The 24,647-nt window shown below is 40.0% G+C and overlaps 1 protein-coding gene and 1 long non-coding RNA gene across 2 annotated transcripts; both read left to right on the top strand.

Annotated features, from left to right (window-relative positions):
- The first annotated feature begins 5,006 nt into the window (after window positions 1-5,006).
- On the top strand, window positions 5,007-24,373 carry LOC134225179 (fasciculation and elongation protein zeta-2). Its single transcript, XM_062705041.1, has 5 exons — window positions 5,007-5,699; window positions 11,602-11,957; window positions 12,018-12,257; window positions 23,903-23,992; window positions 24,053-24,373. The coding sequence occupies exons 1-5, from the start codon at window positions 5,227-5,229 to the stop codon at window positions 24,133-24,135; spliced, it is 1,242 nt and encodes a 413-aa protein (XP_062561025.1). The 5' UTR covers window positions 5,007-5,226; the 3' UTR covers window positions 24,136-24,373.
- On the top strand, window positions 12,279-18,407 carry LOC134225181 (uncharacterized). The gene is made up of 3 exons (XR_009983186.1): window positions 12,279-12,646; window positions 13,065-13,162; window positions 13,224-18,407. It is a non-coding gene; the product is annotated as an uncharacterized LOC134225181 (long non-coding RNA).
- Window positions 24,374-24,647: the final 274 nt, after the last annotated feature.

Consider the following 24,647-nt stretch of genomic DNA (forward strand, 5'->3'; position numbering starts at 1 on the left):
CAAGTTTGCATGCAAATTAGTACGGGGAAATATATTTTTTCATTATACTGTTAATGACGCTTCCCCACCACGCGCATGTTAAAAGAAAACCTACATAGCTAAAAGGTATACTCAACAGCTTTCACTCAGTGAAAACCGCATCTCAATTAATCGTTCCAATAATTAAAAATCTAATTTAATCTATACTGTGGTTTTCTGGATCTAATTGCATAACTCATCAACAGGCAACATTGCTGCTCGTGGCGCGAAAGATAGCACACACAAATTCAGGCTACTATGTTGCACTGCCCTCAAAGAAGTTTAACGATCATGACTAAAGATTCGCAACCTGTCTTAAAATCGATTACTAATTATTGGGACGATTAATCAACATGCGGTTTTCGTTGGGTGAAAGCTGTTGAGTATCCCTTTTAGCTATGTAGGTTTTCTTTTAACCTGCACTTAATGGGGAAACGTCATTAACAGTATAATGAAAAAATAAATTTCCCCATACTAATTTGCATGCAAAGTTGAAACGGCTTGTGCTAAATCATTTTTAATCCAAATGATCTTAAATTTTCAGAGGACACTCAGAACATGGTAAAGAATCAGATGAGCACTGTGGAGCAAAAACGATTTTTTGAACCACCCTATTGGACACATCTTGGGACACATTACCCGATTATCGAAGAATTTTGATTTATTTCGCCTTTTTACCGGTACTTGATTAGTCATTGACTATTGTTATTGACTGTTAAAAAGGACAAATATCACAATATATTAATACAGTATCCCCCCGCTTATCCGGACCTCGCTAGTCCGACGACTCGTTAGTCCGGATCTCACTAATTCGGAATTTTCTGGTTTAAAAATTATCAACACTCATTTAAACACATTATGCTGTCAGTTTTCAAATTTGTGCAGTGATTTTGTTTTGGTTTGCTTGTATGGATTTGACAGTCGGATTAACGAGAGAAACCCCGATAGTCCGGCCATACATTTGTCGGATCAGCGGGGGTATACTGTATTTCTTTTTTGTAACTAATATGTATATGGGAATAATTCTACCATTTTTAACCTTTTGTCTGTAACTTTGGCCACTTTGAAAGGCTGCCATTTTAGTTTTCAATCGATTCTCTTTCTTGATAGTTTGGTAAATATGTATGGACCGTGGACAACCAACATACCCCCTAAATTGTCCACGTGGTATATGGACAGCCCCTAAGTAGGGATGAATCGATACAAGTAAATACGAGTAAATACTCGATACTTTTGATTCGATACCAAGTACTTTTGGAATCGATACTTTTATACCGATACCAAGTAAGTATCGAATTGAAGTAGTTGAATCAATTGAGTACTCAATTCAAAATCTATTAAATATTATAAACTTAAATAGAAACTAGAGAGGGGCAAAACGGATCACTTCGTTGAATGGATCAGAACTGGGTCATTCAGTCTAATGATCCGGAACTGTCATACGGATCAGATCTTTGAAACAAATTGTAAGGAGAGATTCCCAAATGGTGAAACGGTTGTCATTCAGTTACTTTTTAACCGTACAAACAATAATAACATCCCTCTATCGCTCACAAGCATATGTAACATGTATAGAGGACCTACAATACACTTTTCATTTTGTCATTTTCTAACAAATGGTAAGACAATTTGCTGATCTGGTGAACCGAATCTTTGGAAAAGTGAGCAACGAATCATTCACTCACTTCAAAGAAACGGATCATTTTAACGGTTCCGGATCTGATAGCCCATCCCTGATAGAAACACTCGTAGTTTTTCGTAAGAATCTTTTAAATGTTAGTATTGTTAGTAAATTGTTAGTAAATGTTAGTAAATCGAATAAATACGTTCAAGCATTCGTCAATGGTTCAAGTATTTATTTTTTGCTACGAACATTATTTTAAGCTTTTAGTGGAATGCATTTACTTGTCATAAAATGAGTACTATTTCATTAAATTCCACTACTTTATTGTACCTAAGTCGAGTCAAGTACGAGACACTGAAGCACAAGCAACCAAAAGTACGGATAGGATGGGATTTTTTGGCTTAATCAGCTTGCATTTTAAGTAATTTTTTGTATGGCTGGAGCGCAAAAGTGAACTTTGAAGTTCTGTTAAGGTGCTTGGAACTCGATGTGAACCAAGAAGTGAACTTATTGGTTCGGTTAGGAACAAATTTAAGTAAAATGTGAACTTTTGGTTTGGTTTGGTTGGTTGGGACGGCCTTCCTATGGTGAGGTCGAAATACGTATCTGTCAAAGGTACAATAAAATAGTGGAATTAAATGAAATAGTAGTCGTCTTATGACAAGTATTTTTGCAGCTTAACACTTATTTGTGACCGATCCTATCCGAATTTCCTTAAAGTCGATAATAAACTACGCAAATATCTTGGGTAATATTGGATCTGCACTAATTTGGCAGCTGTTTTCTAATTATTCAGAATTTTACGTCTATATGAACATGAATTGCTGGGGCCCTCCTTGGCCGTGCGGTAAGACGCGCGGCTACAAAGCAAGGCCATGCTGAGGGTGGCTGGGTGCGATTCCCGGTGCCGGTCTAGGCAATTACCGGGTTGGAAATTGTCTCGTCTTCTCTGGGCATAAAAGTATCATCGTGTTAGCCTCATGATATACGAATGCAAAAATGGTAACTTGGCTAGAAACCTCGCAGTTAATAACTGTGGAAGTGCTTACTGAACACTAAGCTGCGAGGCGGCTCTGTCCTAGTGTGGGGATGTAATGCCAATAAGAAGAAGAAGATGAACATGAATTAAAAAATACGGCAACTATAAATATAATGATTTAAATAACAATTTGCTTACATCTAAAATGTGTTCGCTTTTTACACGCTATCGAGATAAGGTAATTATAAAATCGATGGACAAATAGCAATGGAAAGTGCTTAAACCTTCCACTATTCAGTGTTTCATCCAACATAAATTATGAATGACTTCTTTGAGATACAAAATAAATTTACTTCGAATTGATGAGTACTCATGTGATACAAGTAGGTATCGATACTTTTAATTCGATACTTTAGTGGTATCGATACTTTTAATCGATACTACTTGAAAGTAAAAGTATCGATACCTTAGTGGTATCGTTTCATCCCTACCCCTAAGTCAGAATTGAATTCGGAATTCTAAAAAACAAAAGTGATAAAACCGTGAATTAAAAAAAATGCTGAAACCGTGTTCAGATCGATTTAAGAAAGTAAAAAAGTGATTTCGAGCGAAAATAAAAATTTGGGTTGTAAAAGGTTAACTAGTAACATTAAAATTGCTGCATCAAATGCAATTCAGAAACACCCCTCCCCACACCAATTTTCTGGCTACGCCACTGACACCCCCAACAGGCCACAGATGTGTCATCTTGTACCATGCTGGAACAACGTGAAAAATCACGGTACAATATGTACTAGGGTATATAACCGTGGTTTACCACGTTCCTTGTACCACAAGTGTGTCTTTGGCTTTATCCGTTCACTTTCTGAGATACTGTTGGAACAACATATTATACAGTCTATTTATAGTTAACTACCTTTAGTGAAACCATCGCTACGATAACGCTTATCTTCTTCAATTATAACAGATATCTGTATAGTTCATAATTATGCGGGTAGCGGGTACCGCATTACATGGCTTTGACAAAGTCACGCAGTTGCCATCTGGTGGAGACGGACGTGTGCGGATAATCACTGTTTTTCAACATGGTGAAGATAGGAAGTATATTCATCTCATCGCAAAACAAAGAAATACAGCACCAATCTCGTCGCTTCTTTTTGCTAACATGCGTGGAAAAAATACAAAAATAAGAAACAAACCAAATTTCTTTTCATCGCTCTGTTTTTGATGGGATGGAAATAGGAGCTATGGGATGAAGTGCCAAACCGTTTCCCTACATAGGGTTAGAAATATGGAAAACTACATGTTAGGCTACTTATCAACACATGTTTTTTCAATCAAAATAATTTAATTTTAATGTTGCTAATCTAAAAGTAAATGAAATTTCTAACTTGAAAAATCAAACTATTTTCAGCTAAAATGCGTTTTAACGAGTTAAAAACCATTTTAAGATTGACGTGCTATATGCCTTGCCGGGTAAAATAAAAAAAAACATCACCCAGCCCCATTTTGTTTTCGCGCTGCCGTCAGGGCCAATTTAAAGCTTTTTTGATGCATGCTTGTTTTATTAAAAAAAAACATCAGCAATCCTTCTATTATAACCGAAGCACAAGAAAAATAATTTCTGGGTGGAGAATAAATTTAACAAATGTGGACATTTCATGGCTAGTTTCATCACATTCCGGAACTGGTTCAAAATCAGACAAAATATATACCAGATCCCAAAAATAGATAAAAAAAATTAAAACACTGTTGTAATCTATTTTTTCAATTGGTCCGAATCGATTATTTGTGTCAACTGGCGAAGTTGCCCTTACTTGCTTTACACTCTGAAAAAAATCCATGCTAACTGCGCTTCCCTTGTTGACCCCGATCTCGTTTATGTGCAGACCAGAGTGGATGTAATTACATATATACACTCTGGTACAGACTATTACTCCATTAAAAGAATAAATAACGTTGTAAAGATCCCTTTTTTTAAATTACATACTTTTTGAAACATGCTTACAGCCTATTCAGATTACATGTATGATAATAAATATCATGATAAAGAATAAGTTGATGGCAACCTCCATACATTCAATTTTCTTTCTCCACTTTAACATGATATTTATTAGAATAAACGGCGTAATCTGGATACGCTATTAGTATATAAATTTTGCAAATATAAAAAAATGATTTGTTCGGTTTGTTATAGGTAGTTCTGAGTAAAAGTGTCTGTTATTAGTTCTGAGCTGAGATGTTCAGAGCTTTTCTGAGTATTTGTATACGGGTAGACAAAAAATGTAACGGTGGAAAATCTATGAATGTGGCGACACTGCAAATAGTATGATATTGCTCTCACTCTCTCTATATAGGTTTCGTGGTAGAAAATATATCAAAACAACAGAGTTTGCGCAGATCAGTCGATGTATCTGCTACCCAATCCAATTTGATGTTGAAAAGTATATCGAGCGCACATACTCTGTTCAAAAAAATATTATTTTATAGTGAAATTGTGTTTTAACGGGCAAAAAATTAGCTTAATTAAGTTCGTAGACTGTGTATAGTGCTTTAATAAATAGAGCAGGTTTATTTGTTTTATATATAAGGGCATTACTTAGTAATGCGGGACCTCGCGAATAAGATGGCAGAGCTCAAGTTTGAGGCCCCACTTGCTCAATGCGAGGAAACTGATGAGTGGGGTCCAGTGGAGTATCATACATCTAATTCTAACATCACAAAGAAATCTGCCATCAGTAATGCTGTTAACTTGAATAATATTCAAGATTCTGTGATGACGAAGGCAGAAATAAACAAGAGTGAAGTGAATGAAGTGAACTATAACACATTGAAATGTGCCGTCAAAAGTTCTAATGGGAATAACATCACTCTGACAAATGTGGATATGAACAACAAAATCAATATTATGAAGGATAACATCGACAATTTCGCGGAAGGGTTTACTGGTAGCCTGGAAGATCTAGTCAACACATTTGATGAAAAAATTACAAAATGCTTCGGAAACTACGAACAATCTGTAGAAGAATTGGCTCCAGTGCAAGTTCGATCGCAGGATGAAATTATGAGCGAATGCCAGTAAGTGTATATGGAATATTTTGATCGATATCATTCAGTTAAAATATATTTTCATCTCTCTGTCATCGGTGACTCATACATAAAAATGATGCATGTATAATAGGGTGTCCTAGAAGCACCTTGCCCAAAAAAGTTGTAGACGAATGAAATCTTTGTTCAACAAACAAAAAGTAAAAACAAGTACACTGTGAAAACACGCCTCTTTTTTATGATGTCCATGGTTCGAAATCGGGTAACACTTTTTTTAAATTAACTGAAAATATTTCGAAAGATTGTCGTAGAAAATCAATACATATAAGTATTTTCTCGTGGCGGAACTTCCAAAGAGAATCTTATGAAAGTCTCACGACTAGTATCCTCCGTGTATTGAAAGGGGGAACATCATTTTTAGAAAGCAATGTTTTTGGTTTGTTATAAGTTAATTATTTCATGGGACACCCTAATACATACATACATGACGTGCACACCTCAAACTGCAAATATTAGTAGGGCAATAAAATTACACACCCGCTCAATGCATTCTACGATCATGCTATCAGTTGGACGTTGGTAGTACTAGCAGAGAAAAAATAATCCATAATGTTAATAGTATTTTGCTAGTACATATATAGAAAGCGCTCTATGATTTCGATGTTTACGATAGAATATATGGCCAGAGCACCGCCAATACCACACATTCATACTGGTGCCCTATAGAGTGATGAAAGCCACCAGAGACAATATTTATAAAAAAAAGCCCAGATTAATCCACCTAGCGGTGACGATGCCTTTCTCGATTCAATCCCTTGGTTTTGCCTTAGTGTGATACACATACTTAATAATTGCCTACATTACGGGTCTTGCAAACGCTGTGAGGCAAATCAACCACCAACCGTATATGGTTCAACACACCATTTTCTTCATAAATTTTGAACGCAGTTACCGATCGCGATTATATTCAATAGTGATCAACTAGGGTATCTCCTTCGTCAAATGCAACTTGTTGCGAGAAAATCGGTTGAGAATTATTGTGGATTTACTTGACGAATGGATTCGAAGGTCGGTTTACTTGCCTATTTCAAACGTTCCCTTTTGCAGCAAGGTTTGCCAAACTCAATAAGATTACCTTGTTTTTTGCTCCTTGTCTATCAAAACATATGTCAAAACATCGGAAAAAGAAAGAGAAGTCCGAGGGAAACAGCAAAAAGCACGTGGCAGACTTGTCAGTTTTGACAGATTTTACTATGAAACCCGGTGTGAAGGTGAAAACGGCGATTAAAACGATCGTTCAAGGAGCGACTATTTCGAACGGTCGGGTCCAATAGGGAAATCCACGTACAATACTATATGAAAAAGTGGCTAATGTTCTTCGGTTTTCGTGTGCACACACACACATACACACGGACAGACAGACATACGAGAAAGGCAAAAATATAAATTACAGAAAAAGATTGTCGCTTCAATGTTTTTGCTTTAATTTCGTTGATTTCATGATAATAAAAAGCTTCGAAAGTATCGACGAGCTTTTTTTTGACATAAAAAGCCATAAACAAAAGGCTCGATATAAGGTACACTGGGGGAAGTGGAAAAAGGGGGTAAGTGTACAAATCGACTCGAAAAATTGGAATTGTACATATTTTACAGTTTTTACCACATCATAACATTATGCAGGAATATACTTTGATGCTTACACTAATACTATGTTGAAATTTGTATAATACATACACTTACACGGTTAACGCTTGAACTGTAATTTTAGGTTTCGCGAAAAGTTGATTTTTGCATTCATAAAATCAATTCTTATTTGCACCAATTGTCCTTTTTTCAAGTGAATTTATATCACAGGTGACCATTATAATACAATTAAACTAATCCCATTCAATTGGTAGTGGTTTGTACCAAGAACGCAAATAATTCAAAGATTTTACACTTACCCCAGGTATCAAACACTGCGGGGGAAGTGGATAATGTTCTAATTACGCAATTTTTTTCTTCCCGCCAGGGTTTATTTCGATAGCTGTGAATCTTAATATGTTCCTTCTTTGTTATCATTGTGATTCCAGTGGTGATTGGACTAATATAAATGAGAAAATGCCTGATTAATCCACCTATCGGTATTGATGCCTTTCACATGTTTTACATATGGAAAAAAATATATAAGAAGGTTAAAAATAGCACTGATAGGTAAATATATTGTATAATTCACATTAATTTTTATTCATAACAAGTTTCGCCGTTGAATGCAATTTTTTTACGAACAAATTGGTTAAGGACAAGTGCTTAAGAATAGCTGGTAGTTTTGTACGTGCTTTGCGCACACACATACATACAAATACGCACATACAGAAATCATCTCAATTAGTTAAACTAAGTTGATTAGTTTATAACCCTGTAGGACCCATTTTTTCTTTAAAAAGTTCATTTTTGGGGCGAACATATAGATTTTACATACACTTAGTGTTCGAGATGACAAAACCAGCCTTCCCCTAGCTATAACGAGAATTCCTTGCGGATCTATTCCGTTGAGGTAATGAAATTATTCCACAAAAGATACTCAGAGCAATTATCGTATTGATTTTAGTTATATATAACTACTCATCACTATTGAAGGTCAAGGTAATATGGGTTTTCCACTTACCCCATCCCACTAGGGTAAGTGGAAAAACAACTCCTAATTTTAAAATCTATTTCCATAAATTTCAAGCGACCAAAGTGGTATGAATTACCACACAGTTGGTGCAAAATTGACTGTTTTTGATAGCCCATTTTGATTGAACGTATTTAGATCATTTAAACTGGTTTTACACTAATTCAAACATGCACTATCGATTTTTCCTTTTCCACTTCCCCCAGTGTACCTTACCTAAACTAAATGCAAGTTTTCGCCATGAAAAGTTAATTGCCGACAAATAGCACTAGCTGCATACGAACCAATCACCCAAAATGAGTAGCTGAATTCGGGTATACCATCCACAAACTGGGTACCAAAAACAGAAGTACCAAAAACGATGTTGGGAAAAACATGTGTAGATAAGAAGCCTAACATGTAGTTTTTCAAAATTCTAACTCTATGTATTTGAAAGTTTTCAACATATCATTGTTAATAAGATTTTAAAAGCATTTTCAAATATAGTTCCTATATTTCACCATGTTGAAAAACAGTGATTTCACGCACACGTCCGTCGCCGCTAGATGGCAACAGTACATTCAAAGTTAATTGCCTATATGCCGGGTATTAAGCCACCTGGAGTGGAAATTAATTACTATTGGAGGGTAACCACCCCTTCGGTGGGCTTTGATCCCACGACCCCAGTACGCTAGACAGGTGCTTTCCCTACTAAGCTACGAAGGACCTCCGTCGTCCTCCGCAGCTTAGCGGGTGTGCTCACAAACACATAGAAAGACAGACATTTGTTCAGCTCGACGAGCTGAGTCGATAGGTCTCCGAGACTTCTATAAAAAGTTCCATTTTGGAGTGAAATGATAGCCTTTCGGTACAACTTTGTTGTACGAGAGAGTCAAAAAAAGTGAGACAGACTTGTTTGTACTTAGCCTTATCCGATTTGCTTACAATAGGTTGCGTTCCGGAGTTATTAGAAAAAATGCCTTTTTCTCCACCAGGCAACTGCACGGTCACCTCTGAACGCTCCATCAAACTCTTGATCGACGATAAGCTCACCTTTGGTAGCCACGTCAATTACGTCTGCAAGCGTGCCTCCACAGCTATAGTGGCATTGTCCCGGATGATGTCCAATAGCTCTGCGGTTTATGCCAGCAAGCGCAAGCTTCTGGCTAGCGTTGCTCTGTCCATACTGAGGTATGGGGGCCAGCTTGGGGCACGGCCCTGCGTATCAACTGCTACAGAACGAAGTTAGAAAGTACGTATAGGCTCATGTGCCTAAGAGTTGCGAGCGCGTACCGTACCGTGTCGCAAGATGCACTTTGCGTCATCACCGGTATGATGCCTATTGACATCGTTATCGATGAAGACATAGAGTGCTTCGAAATGCGCGGCACGAGAGGCATCCGTAGGACTGTCAGGTTGGCCTCAATGGTCAAATGGCAGCGTGCGTGGGACAGTTCCACTAAGGGTAGATGGACACATAGGTTGATACCGGAGATAGGTACGTGGGTCAAGAGGCGCCATGGGGAAATCACTTTCCACCTGACCCAGGTCCTTACAGGCCATGGTTGCTTCAGACATTACCTACACCGGTTCGGACACTCGAGCGAGGCCGTGCGCGCAGGTTTAGAGGAAACGGCGGAACACGTGTTGTTCGTGTGCCCGCGTTTTCGCACAATGCGTGGCCACATGTGATCTGGACACTACCCCGGACAACCTAGCCCGGAGGATGTGTAAAGATGAAGTTGGCTGGAACGCCGTTTTATCGGCTATCGTCCAAAACGTCTCGGAGCTACACAGAAGGTGGCGCGTGGACTCGAGGAATGGCTAGTTCAGGCGTAAATAAGAGGTGGTCCAAGGGTTCGGAGTCGGCTTCATGGGTCATACCGGTGCCCTGTGGTCGAACTCGATCCTTTTATCGAACAAGTGGCCGCGTGAAGAACAACATGGTATCGTCGCTTTCGCGGCGTCCGAGCCCGAGGACGGAAAGGGTTCCTCGTCAAGGATGGGGCAGGCGTAGGCACCGCGTCGGCAAGTCCCTCTGTGTGCTGGCGAATAGGCCCTATCGCAGAGAGGTCAATTTGGGGTGCACGCGGAATTATCATTCTTGATACCAGTCGTGCAGAGGGAAGCAGGCGCGAAGTCGACCCTTCCCATCTTCCGAGGACATAGGGCGTGGTAAGGCCACCTGGAAAGCCGGCAATGCGCTGGCACGATACCATGGTGTTCTTCTAAAAAAGCGAGTCACGATGTTCGATGCTGCAAGGACACGCAGCTAACCTCGAGGGTGCGTTGTGCACTGGCTCCCTTTGAAGCATTACTTTCTGGTTGTACCGAAGGGACGATGGGCTTGGCGGCAATGGAAATGGTTTAGCGGGTCAGGGATGCAGTCCTGCCTCCCTCGTTTGCTGTTGGAGGTGGCCCCTAATCCCGCACTTCCTGGACAACCCAGGATGTCTGTTGAGCAGATTTCACCTCCATTGCTTAGGAAGAAAAAAAAATCACATACACACGGACATACAGACATGTGCTCAGCTCGTCGAGCTGAGTCGTTTGGTATATAATACTGTGGGTCTCAGAGGCTTCTATAAAAAGTTCGTTTTCGGAGTGAAATGATAGCCTTTCGGTACAACTTAGTTGTACGAGAAAGGCAAAAAAAGGTTTGCGAACCTTCTGTAGACTGCGTGGTTGGCGACATCTGCCGTTAAACGAGTGTAATGAAGAAATCTTTTATGTACGGCAAAGGCCACCTCGGCCATAGTTTGAAAATTAATGAAAATGTATGGAAATCAACATGAATAGTTTAAACCCAGATTGCCTGATAGGGAACAAAAACTACAAAATTACTGACCCCACAATAATGGGTCTTGAACACTAAAGTAAGGTGAAGTGACTACTAATTGCCTTATCGGAATAAAATCAAAACTAAATTGGGATTAAATGCTTCAATACCTTTCTCTATAGTACCAAAAATGTCAATCATTCAAATTATTTAGTTATTCAAATTATCGACAAAAGAAAGCCCATCAAGATAGCCGAATAACATGTTACAAGGCCCTATTGCGAACATAGTATTAGAATGTCTAATTTTAATACATCACCTACATTACATATGGTACTTTCACTATATTACTAAAAATGTGTAATTTTCACAAAATCTCTGCGTTAAAATGTATACTCTGCCCAAAAACGACGCGTACCCATCTTATTCCACCTTACCCTATTTTCGCACTTAATAAATATGAATAACTTAAGTGGCAATTACCATGGAATACACCCGATTCAAATTAATATTTTCAGGATGTGGTGGACTATTACCGGTAATTTTGGAAACATATTGCCAATCGATTGGTCTAAAACATATGCAAGACAAATGCATGTGCCTACACTGAAGCTGACGTCGTCGTCTGACAGAACCAACTATAATGACATACAAGACCTTAGCTCCGAAGACGAGGCCGTTGCGAACGATTTGGATATGCATGCTCTAATACTTGGAGGCCTTCATACAGACAATGATCCTATCAAGACAGCGGAAGAAGTCATTAAAGAAATTGACGATATTATGGACGAAAGCGCCTCCGAAGATGGCATAATTGGTAATGAAATAATGGAAAAAGCGAAAGAAGTTCTTGGATCCCCTTTGTACGAAGAAAGTAAGTGCAATAACACACAATATTCTTGGCATACATTAATTTTCTTAATTCCATTTTCAGAGCTGCGCTCTCTAAGTATCACTCAATTGAATGAACTTTACATGGAAATGGAAGTTTTGATTAGAGAATTCTCAGAAACTCTCATATCGGAGTTAGCATTACGCGATGAACTGGAGTACGAAAAAGAGTTGAAAAATACATTCATTTCTTTATTACTAGCAGTTCAAAACCGTCGTCGTCAGTTTCATGTCGAAAGAAAGAAAGGAAAATCACAAAACAAACCAGTCGCAGCGGCCAGCAGTGAGTATTATACCAACTATCATATTTACTACTTTTTCAGTCGCCCCCCTCTCTTTTATATTAATGACACACTGGTGGTATTCGTACAAGTTGTACCACAGGTGTGTCACCTTGTACTATGCTGGTACAACGTGGAAAATCATGGTACAATATGTACTAGGGTACATAACCGTGGTATACCACGGTCCTTGTACATCAGTGTGTCTTTAGTATTACGCTTTTTCTGTATACCTAATATTATATGAGCTGTCACAAAATCTTGAACCCCTCCTTCCCCAAACTTTGATCGTTATTTTAGAATGGCATCTTTAAGTTATTTATTCAATATAAGAGAAAGCGGGGCAAGATCACCATATGGGACAAGACAGCCAACGTTGATGATGACTTAAGTGAGCATTATATTCACATTATTATTACGAGGAATAGGTAACAATAATGTACACTCAGAAATAAATAAAATTGATGCTAGATTAAAATTTAACCTATCTGGACATTTTTCCAACTAAAACAATCAATAGATTAAAATGTATACTATCTAACATTGAAAGTTAATTTAAGAATGATTTGCACGCAAATATTTTGTCCAAGTATTCATTGTGATTGGCACACGACATTATTTCACAAACGTAAACTGTTGCGAGAGATACCTTGAAGAAAATAATAAATTGCTCATTGATACCCGTAAATATTTCCGGATTCAAAAAATAAATGGTTCCAGATAGCTGAAAACCAGAAAAAGCATTTGTACTTAGTTTTAAATACAAAAGCTGTGCGAAAGTGTTAAAATACATATATTTTCTGGATTAGCCCATTCTTCGAAGATGTCGATCAGACGCTGGACTGTTTCACAGACAGAGAATTGGAAAATTGTTCTTAAAGTGGAAAGTTATACTTCTTATAAGATGGTATGTGCTCTACCAGATAAAAATATGTACACTATTATGATGCTCTTTTATCTGTTCCCAGGATGATAACAATTATGGAACTTCAAGGCATGTGTGCTGTATGCGTGGACATAAATATGCGAGATGTAGTTATTCAGAAATGGTGTTGAAAGTGGACGATTTGACCATCTATTCCCATAGGTTTACCAGAAAACACGCAGTCATCAAACAAGCCATAGGCTTAAGCATCGGCTGCTGGGAATGTTTTGTCTCGTTTCTCACTAGTTGGAGTTGTATATGATTGTTTTTGTTACTTATATTATCGCAAATTCATCACAACGGTCACTTTTATGCTGAAAATAAATATAACGGAATTTTCAGGATTAGGATAATAATAAATACACATATTACATTTATTTTCGTCATTTTTCTTTTCTTTCGAAGCAAAACAAAAAATCATACTGCAGAATCCGTCTACATTAAAAAAGTAAAACGTGGCCGCAAAGTATACTTTGTCACAATAACTCAAAGTTATACTAAGCTCGTTTATGTGGCACTTATACGAGATCGGGGTCAACCAGGCGAATAGCCAGTTAGCATGACTTTTAATCTATTTAGTATAGATTTTTCTGAGAGTGTAAAAGGACTATGCAACTGAAAAACGCACATCGACAACCTAACTTGTTCTTGAAATATTGATTTTAGGATAGTTTAGTTGAAATTCGAATTTTCTTATAATTTCGTAGTTACATAATTTAAGGTTTGAGGCCAAAATTACTATGTAATTTTACAGCACATTGATATTTACCAAGGTTTTTATATCACTATAGCCTATCTACCTTATTAATTAAAGGAGTTTCACAGTAATTATGATTGATAGGATATAAATCTTTGGATATATGTCGACTTGGGGCGGTATTGCCAACTATATTAGGAACAAGATCTCCAAGATAAAAAATCGCCTAACTCTTAAATGCAGTTAAAAAATCATCAAAATAGTTTTTGCCTGAATCAGAGATGTTTTCAACAACGTTTCTTTCAATCCTGTCCACTTTTAATGGTGAAAATGACCATTTTTAAGTATCTTCATTTTAAGTGTATTCTAACACATCCAACCTCGTGGAGAGTAAAGATTCAAAAATAAAGCGTGAGGCAAGATAGGTATGACGATCAGAGCAGTCATTCAAGAAATCAGCCACTTAGCTGGACTTATATAAGTAGAAATATGCAAACACGGGCTATATTTCTCGGCATAACTGTCCCGCAAAAATATTTCCATGATTTACGCCGTAAATTATATTTATATATTCAAAAATTGAGGGTGGTGTAAGATGCGCGGCTACAAAGCAAGACCATGCATGCTGAGGGTGGCTGGGTTCGATTCCCGGTGCCGGTCTAGACAATTTTCGTAGAAGTGCTTAATGAACACTAAGCTGCGAGCCGGCAATGTCCCAGTGAAGAAAAAGAAGATTCAAAATTTGAATGATTTCAATAGAATAGAACTCTTCCATTAGTCTAGTGATGTGAACTCATTAAATTCCTTACCCGCTAGAAGCCATAAATGAAAATTGCAGTTTTATTTCACATGCGATTTTTTTCGAATTTGGTATAAGTATGCGTAGAACGGCAGTATAGGCATCGTAAAAACACCTTTTTAAAACCAGGACATCTTTAGTAATGTTACAGTTATAGTTATATTTATTTCCCGAGTTTTACATTTTATAACTGTCAAAGATATAAAACAAGAAATGCATCTTCAGTAGCGTTATAAGGTGCACATGTTTTCTACTGGAAAACGAAAAAATGATCGTTCAAGGCCAATTCAAATGTCAAACTGTTATGATGTCGATGAAACAGTATTTTTGTAGCTGATGACGTCATCTTCTATTGTTTGGAACGAAATAAAATAAAACTCGAGTAAATTCTGTTGCAAATTCGTGCAAAAATACAACTGAGCAGTATTCCAGTTATAAATTTTTCAACGAAACTGTTCGAACTTTTAAAACTATAACTATATATAATAACTATATTTTTAACTATAACTATAATAATTTTTATAAACTATATATTTTTAAAACTATAAACTATAAACTATAACTATTTTTTCTAATGATGGTACTCTGGGCGACGAATGAAAAGAATGCAGCTTGATCGAGACTTCTGATTTATTGCCTCCGAGAGGCAGCGTGCCAGATCGGAGGTTACTTTTGAGACACTGTACAATGCTGAGACACTGGGTCTTAGTATGGCAGGACAATTATTAAATAATGTTACAACAAGGGAATCAATATTCGAGCAACGCCTAACAATATACTCTTTGCCATCAACAGAGTTTGTTACTGACAAACGCACCTAGCGACAAACCTTTATCAGAACCCGAACACAATATGACAAGGATCATTTGTCCTGCATACTCTGATATTTCCCAAAATACGATGCTAATTTTGTTATCATTGTTCGATTCTCAAATATTTCCATAAAACCAGAAACTGTGATAGCATAAAACCGAAATTTGCTCTAGAAATGATACAAAATAACGGGATGAAAAGTTAGCAACAAGATTGTCTTCTTTTTTGTTGCTGACAAAAATTTTCGGATCTTTGTCATTATTATCTCGGACAAAAACAAAGCTATATCGTTGGTTCTCATTTGTTGCTTGTTTCGCATGCGTATTCCAAAAAAAATTGATTCCCTGGTTACAACTATTGGGGACGTGTGCACAAACATTCAAATTTAAATTCTAATTGGACTTACAACGCGCCAACTGCTACGCACATAACGCGAGAGCAATTGGCGCGATAACAGAGAACAACGAAAAATACACATGAGTAGCAGCTCACACGCTGCACTGTTGGGCTTCAACAGCAGCTACGACGGTGAGCGCAGTTCGTGATCGAACATACTGCCCTCCAAAACGAATGTTTTTCAATTCCTCTTTGCGGTCGGCTAGGGCTGCTGTTGTCGATCGTTTTATGCACCGTAACACACCAGTCAAGCAATTTGACGAACATTGACTCCGCCCACAAGAAAACGCTTCGGTTGCTGCTTTGTTTGAACGTGTGTGAAGTTGTTCGAAAAAACAATTGACAGTTGGCGGCTCGATTGGAAAAAATTAAAACGGTTTGATTTTGGTTTGAGTTGTCGGGGGTGGAGTCAAGGTTCGCCGAACATGTTTGAGCATTTGTAGTGAAGTTGCACAAACCCCTATATATTTTTTGATGTTTGGTGCTCAAGTTGGCGCTTCGGTCGTTCGTGTGTGATATTGTTGGTCGAATTAATTGATTGTTCGTGCCGTTGTTGGTAAAACATGATGGATGTTGGAATAAACGAAAGGTGGAGTAAATGTTAGTCAAACTGCTTGACCGTGTGTACGTTCCATTATTGCTTTTAGCTCCTGGTAGTGCGATCAGTTTTGTGCACACGAAATGGGTTGAATAGGTTGATGGTTGATGCAGGGCGGGTGCCGGAATGCTGATGGATGTTGTGAACGGTGATGTTGACTTACGGAACAGATCAATAAGTTGATTCGGGTGGTTCAGCTGATGCATCCTCCGGTCACAACAATTTGGCGGTTCTACCAATCGAATTTGACGCAGACGGTCCGATGACGACTTTAACAATGTGGTGATGCGGCGCTATGGCCAACGGAACTCGACGCTGTGGTCCACGACAATGACGCTACGGCCGGAAAGGTTGACGCGGATGGTCCAAAATGCCGCTACGGCCGGAAGGTGACACGGATAGTTTAAAATGGCGCTACGGCCGGAAGGTTGACGCTAACGGTGCAAAGGGCGCTACGACCGAAAGGTGACGCGGATGGTCCAAAATGGCACTACGGCCGGAAGATGACGCGGATGGTCCAAAATGGCGCTACGGCCGGAAGGTGACGCGGGTGGTCCAAAATGGCGCTACGGCCGGAAGGTGACGCGGATGGTCCAAAATGGCGCTACGGCCGGGAAGGTTGACGCTGCGGTCCGCAAATAGCCCTGTGCCTGCCATGGTGACAGTATCGTGATGGCTTTCTTTCCGTCCAATCAAAGTACGCACTGGCTGGAAGGCAACAGTCCGATTCGATCGCTGCGAGTCCAGACTGCGAAGCGATGGTTGAACTGATCGGTTGATGCTTCCTAACCGACGGGTTGGAGTGCAGTCCACCAGCGGTTGCTTCTATAGTTGTCCAAGAATCCTCCAAGTACCATCCTGATCACGGCACCAATTTTTCGTCCAGGGTGGGACGACCCTACGTTGTGTTCTTTTTTCTAATGGTAATACTCTGGGCGACGAATGAAAAGAATGCTGCATGATCGAGACTTCTGATTTATTGCCTCCGAGAGGCAGCGTGCCAGCTCGGAGGTTACTTCTGAGACACTGTACATCACATGGTTTGAGGAGTCGCCTTTTATAGGCGACTCTTAGTATGGCAGGACAATTATATAATAATGTTACAACTATTGGGGACGTGTGCACAATCATTCAAATTTAAATTCTAATTGGACTACCAGCGCGCCAACTGCTACGCACATAACGCGAGCAATTGGCGCGAGAACAGAGAACAACGAAAAATACACATTGGGCTTCAACAGCAGCTACGACGGTGAGCGCGGTTCGTGATCGAACAACGTCATCAATCAGTTTTAATTGATACTTATGTTAAAGACAGGTAATGGACAAATCAGCAGAATTAGAAGGAGTTTCACTATTTTACAAGGATTACCGCTGAGGTTGGCCATCTTGCACCACTTTCCCCTAATTCCTTTGTGATCTTGATTTTAAATGCTAACGAGTTATGATCGAGTTTTGAATACGTAATATATACTGAAATATCTTCGTTCTCAAGAGACGGACAGTCGTTGCGAAGAACGAGCAGCAGGCTTTGCCAAGGCTAAGGACATTGATGGATTGATAAACGGATCAAGTTTTTAATCAGGCATTGCAAACCATCCCATCATTCTATCTTTTGAAGAAAGAGGTAGTGATGAAATGATGGGATAACGATCATAGTTATCTATCTGCTCAGTAAACAAAGTGCAATGTTCGTCATGCAGACACATATTTTCACAGCTTTTGTTGTAGCAACAACTTCGCTGGCTATCCGGATCATCATCAAACACAAAAATGATTTTTTCAGAGTGCTCTGGATAGGGGTAATATCTTTGTAGAAGCAAAGATATTGTACCGCCCATAAAAAAATCTACGTGTTGCTTATTTTTGGTCACAACGAAAAATAATCGCCCGATAGTCGCTTAAGAAAAACATACCTGCAGAAATAAACTACTTCGATGTTTTTGAAAATTTTGTCGCCACGTGGTGGATTCTAGCGGTGAATGCTTTACATGTGCTATTTGTTTTGCGGAAATTTTTTACAGATCTATGAAAGCTTCCAAAAATTGGGAAGACTTTCGGTATAGCAGAACTAGTCAAAACACGTGTGCTTGCGGTAGAATACAAAAACAGAATGATTTTATTTCTCTTGCTCTTGCTTATAACTGTCAAATGGACCAAGGTACTTTTAGATGGAAAGGTAAATCAAATTACACGCTAAACCAATAGTGATAAGTTTATCTCAACACCCCTTCTGCCGATGGCGACGCGTTCCTTGATGAATTGAAGCTTTACATCGGAATTTCGATCGATTCTGATTCCCAGGAATATTTTCGCCTCGCCTAGGTCCACCATACGAAATTCACGCTGCAGCATTTTCTTCAAGATTTCCACTTGAGACATATCCTTGCAGATGATGAGGACGTCGTCTACATATAGGAGCAAATATACCGGACCGGTCTTGCTCCGCCTTAAGCACAGGCAGCTGTCCTCCGAGCAACGACGAAATCCAATTCTTGCCACAAGCTCGTTGAACCTGTCGTTCCAGGCCTTCGAGGCCTGTTTCAGTCCGTAAATCGATTTGCTCAGTTTACAGACCTGGTCCCCCTCATCAAATCCTTTTGGTTGCCGCATAAAGATGTCCTCAGTTAGCTTACCGTGCAGGAACGCAGCTTTTACGTCCATTTGGTGGACGACGAGATTTTCTTGGTTAGCCAGAGCGAGCATCATGCGCACAGTGGACATGCGAATGACAGGGGAGTATGTTTCACCATAGTCATACCCGTAACGTTGGGTGAAACCCTTTGCAATGAGCCTTGCCTTCCTTTTCATGATGGATCCGTCGGGATTTGTCTTGAGTCGGAATACCCATTTACAGTCCACAGGTTTTCTACCCGGTGGTAGGTCCACCAGCTGCCACATTTTGTTCTCGGCCAACGACTTCAGCTCATCATCTATCGCTACCTTCCACTCCGGCCAATCAGGCTGCAACTTCAGCTCATCGATGGTCTTAGGTAGATTCCTAACGTAATTCTCTGCGTTGAGCGCATAAGCTATACACGAGTAATCGTCCAGCCTAGCCGGAGCACGCTGACCTCGGCGAATTTCCAAGGGATCTGATTCGCTCCCGTTCGGCTCCGGTTCATCCAGGCAATCATCGAACTCATCTTCTTCGTGGACTTCATAAGATTCCAGCTGTTCCATCTGAACGATATCCGAAACGTTCGGTTCTTCTGCTGTTGCCGACGACGGTGTGAACGGACCAGCCAAATCAACGCTGCTATACCTCGGCTTTACAACAGGGTTGCCATCTGCCTTCCGCCGATGTGGCAGTTCCTCCACGATAACATCCCTGGCAATGAAGACCTTCCGCGAATCTACAATCGGTATCCGTTGGCACCATATCCGACTAAGTAACAGTTCTTGCTCCTGGACTCCAGCTTGCTCCGTTTTTCCTTCGGCACGAAACTAAAAGCTTTCGCACCGAAAATACGGAACTTCGAGACGTCCGGTCGATGACCGAACCAGAGCTCATACGGTGTCTTGTTGACCGTTAGTGCCGTCGGTGAACTTCGGTTGATGACATAGACCGCCGCCAAAACTGCCTCACACCATAGCGTCTTCGACATTCCCGCGTCCTCGATCATCGCCCTCGCCTTATCCATTATCGTGCGATTGAGCCGCTCGCTCACCCCATTTTACTGCGGCGTATACGGCACGGTGTATTCAATCTGTATTCCTTTTCCCCGACAAAAACTCCGAAACTTCTCTCCAACATATTCCCCCCCGTTGTCACAACGTAGACGGGAAATGCGGCTGTCGAAGTGCGACTCAGCCATCGCAGCGTAGGTTTCGAATGCTTCGAGCACCTCGTCCTTGGTACTCAGCATGTATACAGCAGTGAATGGGAAAAATCGTCCGTAAAGGAAACAAAATATCGCTTACAGTTATACGCCGTCGGTGTCATGGCTCCGCACACTTCGCTGTGGACCAATTCGAGAGGACGGGAACTCCGAGGTAGAGGCATCTGCGTGAAGGGCTTCCTTGTCTGCTTTCCCTTGACACAGGGCTCGCAGACGGCTCGATCCCTAAATTCGCTTTTCTTCAGATTCAGGCCACTTACCATTTCACTGTTCACCATCTTCAAAAGTCCACTTTTGCCTATGTGGCCGAAGCGCCGGTGCCATAGCTTTTCGTTGCTTATGGCATTCTCGGCTACCAGTGCGGCCGGCTCTTTCACTCGCTTCACGTCAGCGTTAAGTTCGAAGAGTTTGTCTTAGCGTTTTCCTGTGCAAACGACCGCACCGTTTTGCAGAATCTCAACACTGTTCTTCCGAAACACTACCTCCATTCCCAGCAGATTGACGCGTTGAATCGAAAACAGGTTGTACCGCAACCCGGGTACGTACAAAACTTCTTTTACAACCGCATTGCTCCTTCGGTTTCCGATCTTCGTCGTAATGTTCACTGCACCGTAATAGTTACTCTCGAGTATTTGCCCGGAAGCCACTTTTATCAGCACCGGCTTGTCAAGTTTCTTCACGTCACACAACCAGTCAAGTGTTCCGATCATATGGTCGGACGCGCCCGAGTCGAGAATCCAAGAACAGTCGCTTTTTCGCGAGTCGTTTGCCACCGTGTTCGCCATCGACTGGCCCACAAACACTGTTTCTTTTTCACTGATGTGCGCATTCCGCTTGTGCACATTTTTCTTCGTGTTCTTTGGCACATCTTCTCTACGGCCATGTTCGTTGCTGCGACTCGGACACTCCGCGCGTTTGTGTCCCGTTTTGCCACAAGAGAAACACTTTAGCTGCATCGCATCAAGGATGTTATCGATCATTTAGTAATTTGCGTTGGATCATTTAGTAGTTTTTCATTAACTCGTTCCAAAAGCTGAATTTCAAAATGTGTTGTATGGTGGACTTCTAGTGTGAAGGTTTTTCTACAACTCTGCCTAATGGTTCATTGTCTGAATTCCACTAGTAACGGAGTTTTCGCTATAGTTTCAGTAACTTAGACTAAATGATAACAAAATTCCAATCATTTAGTTTAAGTTTGTGCTGCTAGCGCTATAACTCCGTTATTATTTGAATTCTAACAACGTACCATTAGGCAGAGTTGTAGAAAAACCTTCGCATTAGAAGTCCACCATACAACATTTTTAAATTCAGCTTATGGAATGAGTTATTGAAAAGCTACTAAATGATCAAACGCAAATTACTAATTGATCGATAACATCCTTGCATCGCATTCTTCTTGCCTTTCCCGACGAAAGCATTGGAGTCAACATTTGCGTCGATATCGCCACTGTTCGCCCGCTTCATGCTTTCGTTGAGCAGCCGCGCGCGCACGAAATCCAACGTACACTGGTTGTCCGATAATGTTTCGAGCACTGTTACAAGCTGGATATTCGAACGCGGCATTAACTGTAGCAAATGAAACACAACCGTTCGTCCAGCTTTATTCCCGCCGAATCCAAATCGCGAACCGTTTTATCGAAAAACAACAGATGTTCCTCCATCGAACCACTTTCACCGAATTTCAGCGCGGCCAACTTTTTCAGCAAGAAAAACTGCCCGGAAATTCCTTTTCGTGCGAACGCGTTCTGGAGGGCCGTCCAAATTTCAACCGGATTCCGCTTTTGTTTCACGTATTCCAATTGTGAATCGGCGATGTTGCGGATCAGCACAGATATGCAGCGAACGTCCTTCTTTCTTCGCTCATCCAGAGCTTTTTCCTTGTCGCGTTTCACGTCTGCACTGTCGCCAGCGAGCACTTTGCATTCCGGCACATCTTCCGGCAGCTGCTGGATGCATGGCAAGAGCCCGAGCTCCTCCAAGTGCACCTCCATCCGGAAGCTCCAGTTGGCGAAATTGGTACCGTCAAAAAGGTACACTTTTCGATCCTCCTCCATGGCCGTAATCAACTTTTCCACTCACTCGACCGAGACGCGGAACTAGCACAAATTTTTGCAGGTTAGGGCGTAGACTGGGCCTATTGAGATTCTCACGTCCGAATGTGTGAGTGGCGATAAAAGGAAAACAAACACTCCTAGATAATGCTACTCAGCAAAGTTTGGGTAAAAATGAGTATATTTCCATATATTTTTTGACTCCTTCGCAACCATTGTGATGACTCGATCAATTTTGAGGTTATGAGCAGAAGGAAAACAAACATGTATTTACACATGCCGAATTGCACATCAGTGTGCGAGCGTTAAACGTCATCACTCTCTGAGAAGACTTTCGGTATAGCAGAGCTAGTCAAAACACGGGTGCTTGCGGTAGAATACAAAAACAGAATGATTTTATTTCTCTTGCTTTTGCTTATAACTGTCAAATGGACCAAGGTACTTTTAGATGGAAAGGTAAATCAAATTACACGCTAAACCAATAGTGATAAGTTTATCTCAACAAAAATGACCATGAAAGTTGTCATTTTGTTGCAAGGTACAATAATATCCTGTGCTCAGATGATATTGTAATGCCTGTTTTAAATACGCTACTCTAATTTTGAATGATTACCTACATAATATTCAACATAGGGGAATAATTCAGAGGTGTCCGATATTATTTTTTTCATCTTCTGGATAAAATAATAAAGCCCAAGCATTCCAACTAAAACGGGCATATTTGTGAAGTCTTAACAGGCTTGGAGACGTACACATATTACGTAAGCACTTATCGAGGTAGAGGGGTCTGTCGTTTTCTTACGCATCATATAGATATAAATTCTTTTGTATGGCAGAAATCTTACAAGGGGGAGAGGGGTCGAGAAACCTAAAAAAATGCTTACGTAATACCCCTTACGTACAACCCTTTATATACGGGCCCCAACAAATCTTATGCTGAGACGAGACCTGCAAAGACGGCTTTCTTTTTCCTTGTTTTGACACTTGTTCTTCTTTTCATCACAGTTGATCATCAATTCTCAACTGTTTCCTTGAGTGTTTCACCTAAATCCCGGGTAGAATCTTCTGAGCACAATAAACGTGTTTGCAATTTACGAATTTGTAAACTTATTTTTATAAAGATTTTCCTATCGGAAATAAAACATGTATTTATAACTGTTCAATAATAATCTGTCCGGCTATTGTAGAATACTTTTCAAAGTGAAAAAGTACTCGTAGAATAAAATCATTCGGAATACTTTTCGAGGGATACCAATACTTTCACACAAAAAGGGGCTGGTTGCATCTGACAATTCGTGACAGCGCTTGCTGGTTGCAGATGAAGTTACATTTTTTCCTCTTTGCAAGTCCCGTCCCAGATCTTATGTACCAAAATCAACCTTTTTCGTACATTTTTGGGCCCCCATAAACTGTCGGCCCCAGGGCCCCCTTCCGGCTAAATCCGGCCCTGCTGATATATAATTTGGCCTTAGCTACATATTAAACTACATTTCTCTTTATATTTCTACATATATTTCTATTTTAAGATGGAACTGAACCGAAGTATCTAACTACGGTTATACCGTATAACCTGGACACTGCACCAGACAACCAAACTTTACAAATACTGATTAAAAGTAAGTACCATGAACCTGATTATTAAATCTCTGAGTTACTTCATGCGTTATATTTTGCAGTACTAAAAGCCATAAATGAAGATAGTCCGACCGTCCCGACTCTTCTTACTGACTATATCTTGAAGGTATTATGTCCAACATAAATAGGAATTATTCCTATAACAGATTCAGAATACTCCTACTCGCGCGTATATATAAACTTTAAGCTGCTAACTAGAACGCACGTTTACATGCTTTGTTCTTGATGTCATATGGAGACTCATTGAAATATTACGACAAAAAGTGTAATAAGAATAATATGCACCTAAAATAATTATTTTAAATTTCGTAACGGTGGTTCAAAGCTTAGTGGAAATGAATAAAATAAAAACATTAACCTAATTTACTGGTCATTCATTACAAACAAGATGACATTTCCATTACTAAACCCACCCTTTGTTTTCATGGTGCTTATAATGGCAGCTGTCCCTTGCTTTGCTATTAATCTACACTGTATCCCGCTCATATTGTCTTTTATGAACCTCTATTCTTTTCATCACACAGACGTTCCTGTTGGGGAACTTGTTGATGGAAGATTAGATTTTTAGAACAGTCCGCCTCCATCATCATTAGGATCACTAATCACTTTCAATATACAGTCGCCTCTCTACATCTC

The sequence above is a fragment of the Armigeres subalbatus genome, chromosome 3 (assembly GCF_024139115.2).
Source record: "Armigeres subalbatus isolate Guangzhou_Male chromosome 3, GZ_Asu_2, whole genome shotgun sequence".
In the NCBI taxonomy this organism is placed as follows: Eukaryota; Metazoa; Arthropoda; class Insecta; order Diptera; family Culicidae; genus Armigeres; species Armigeres subalbatus.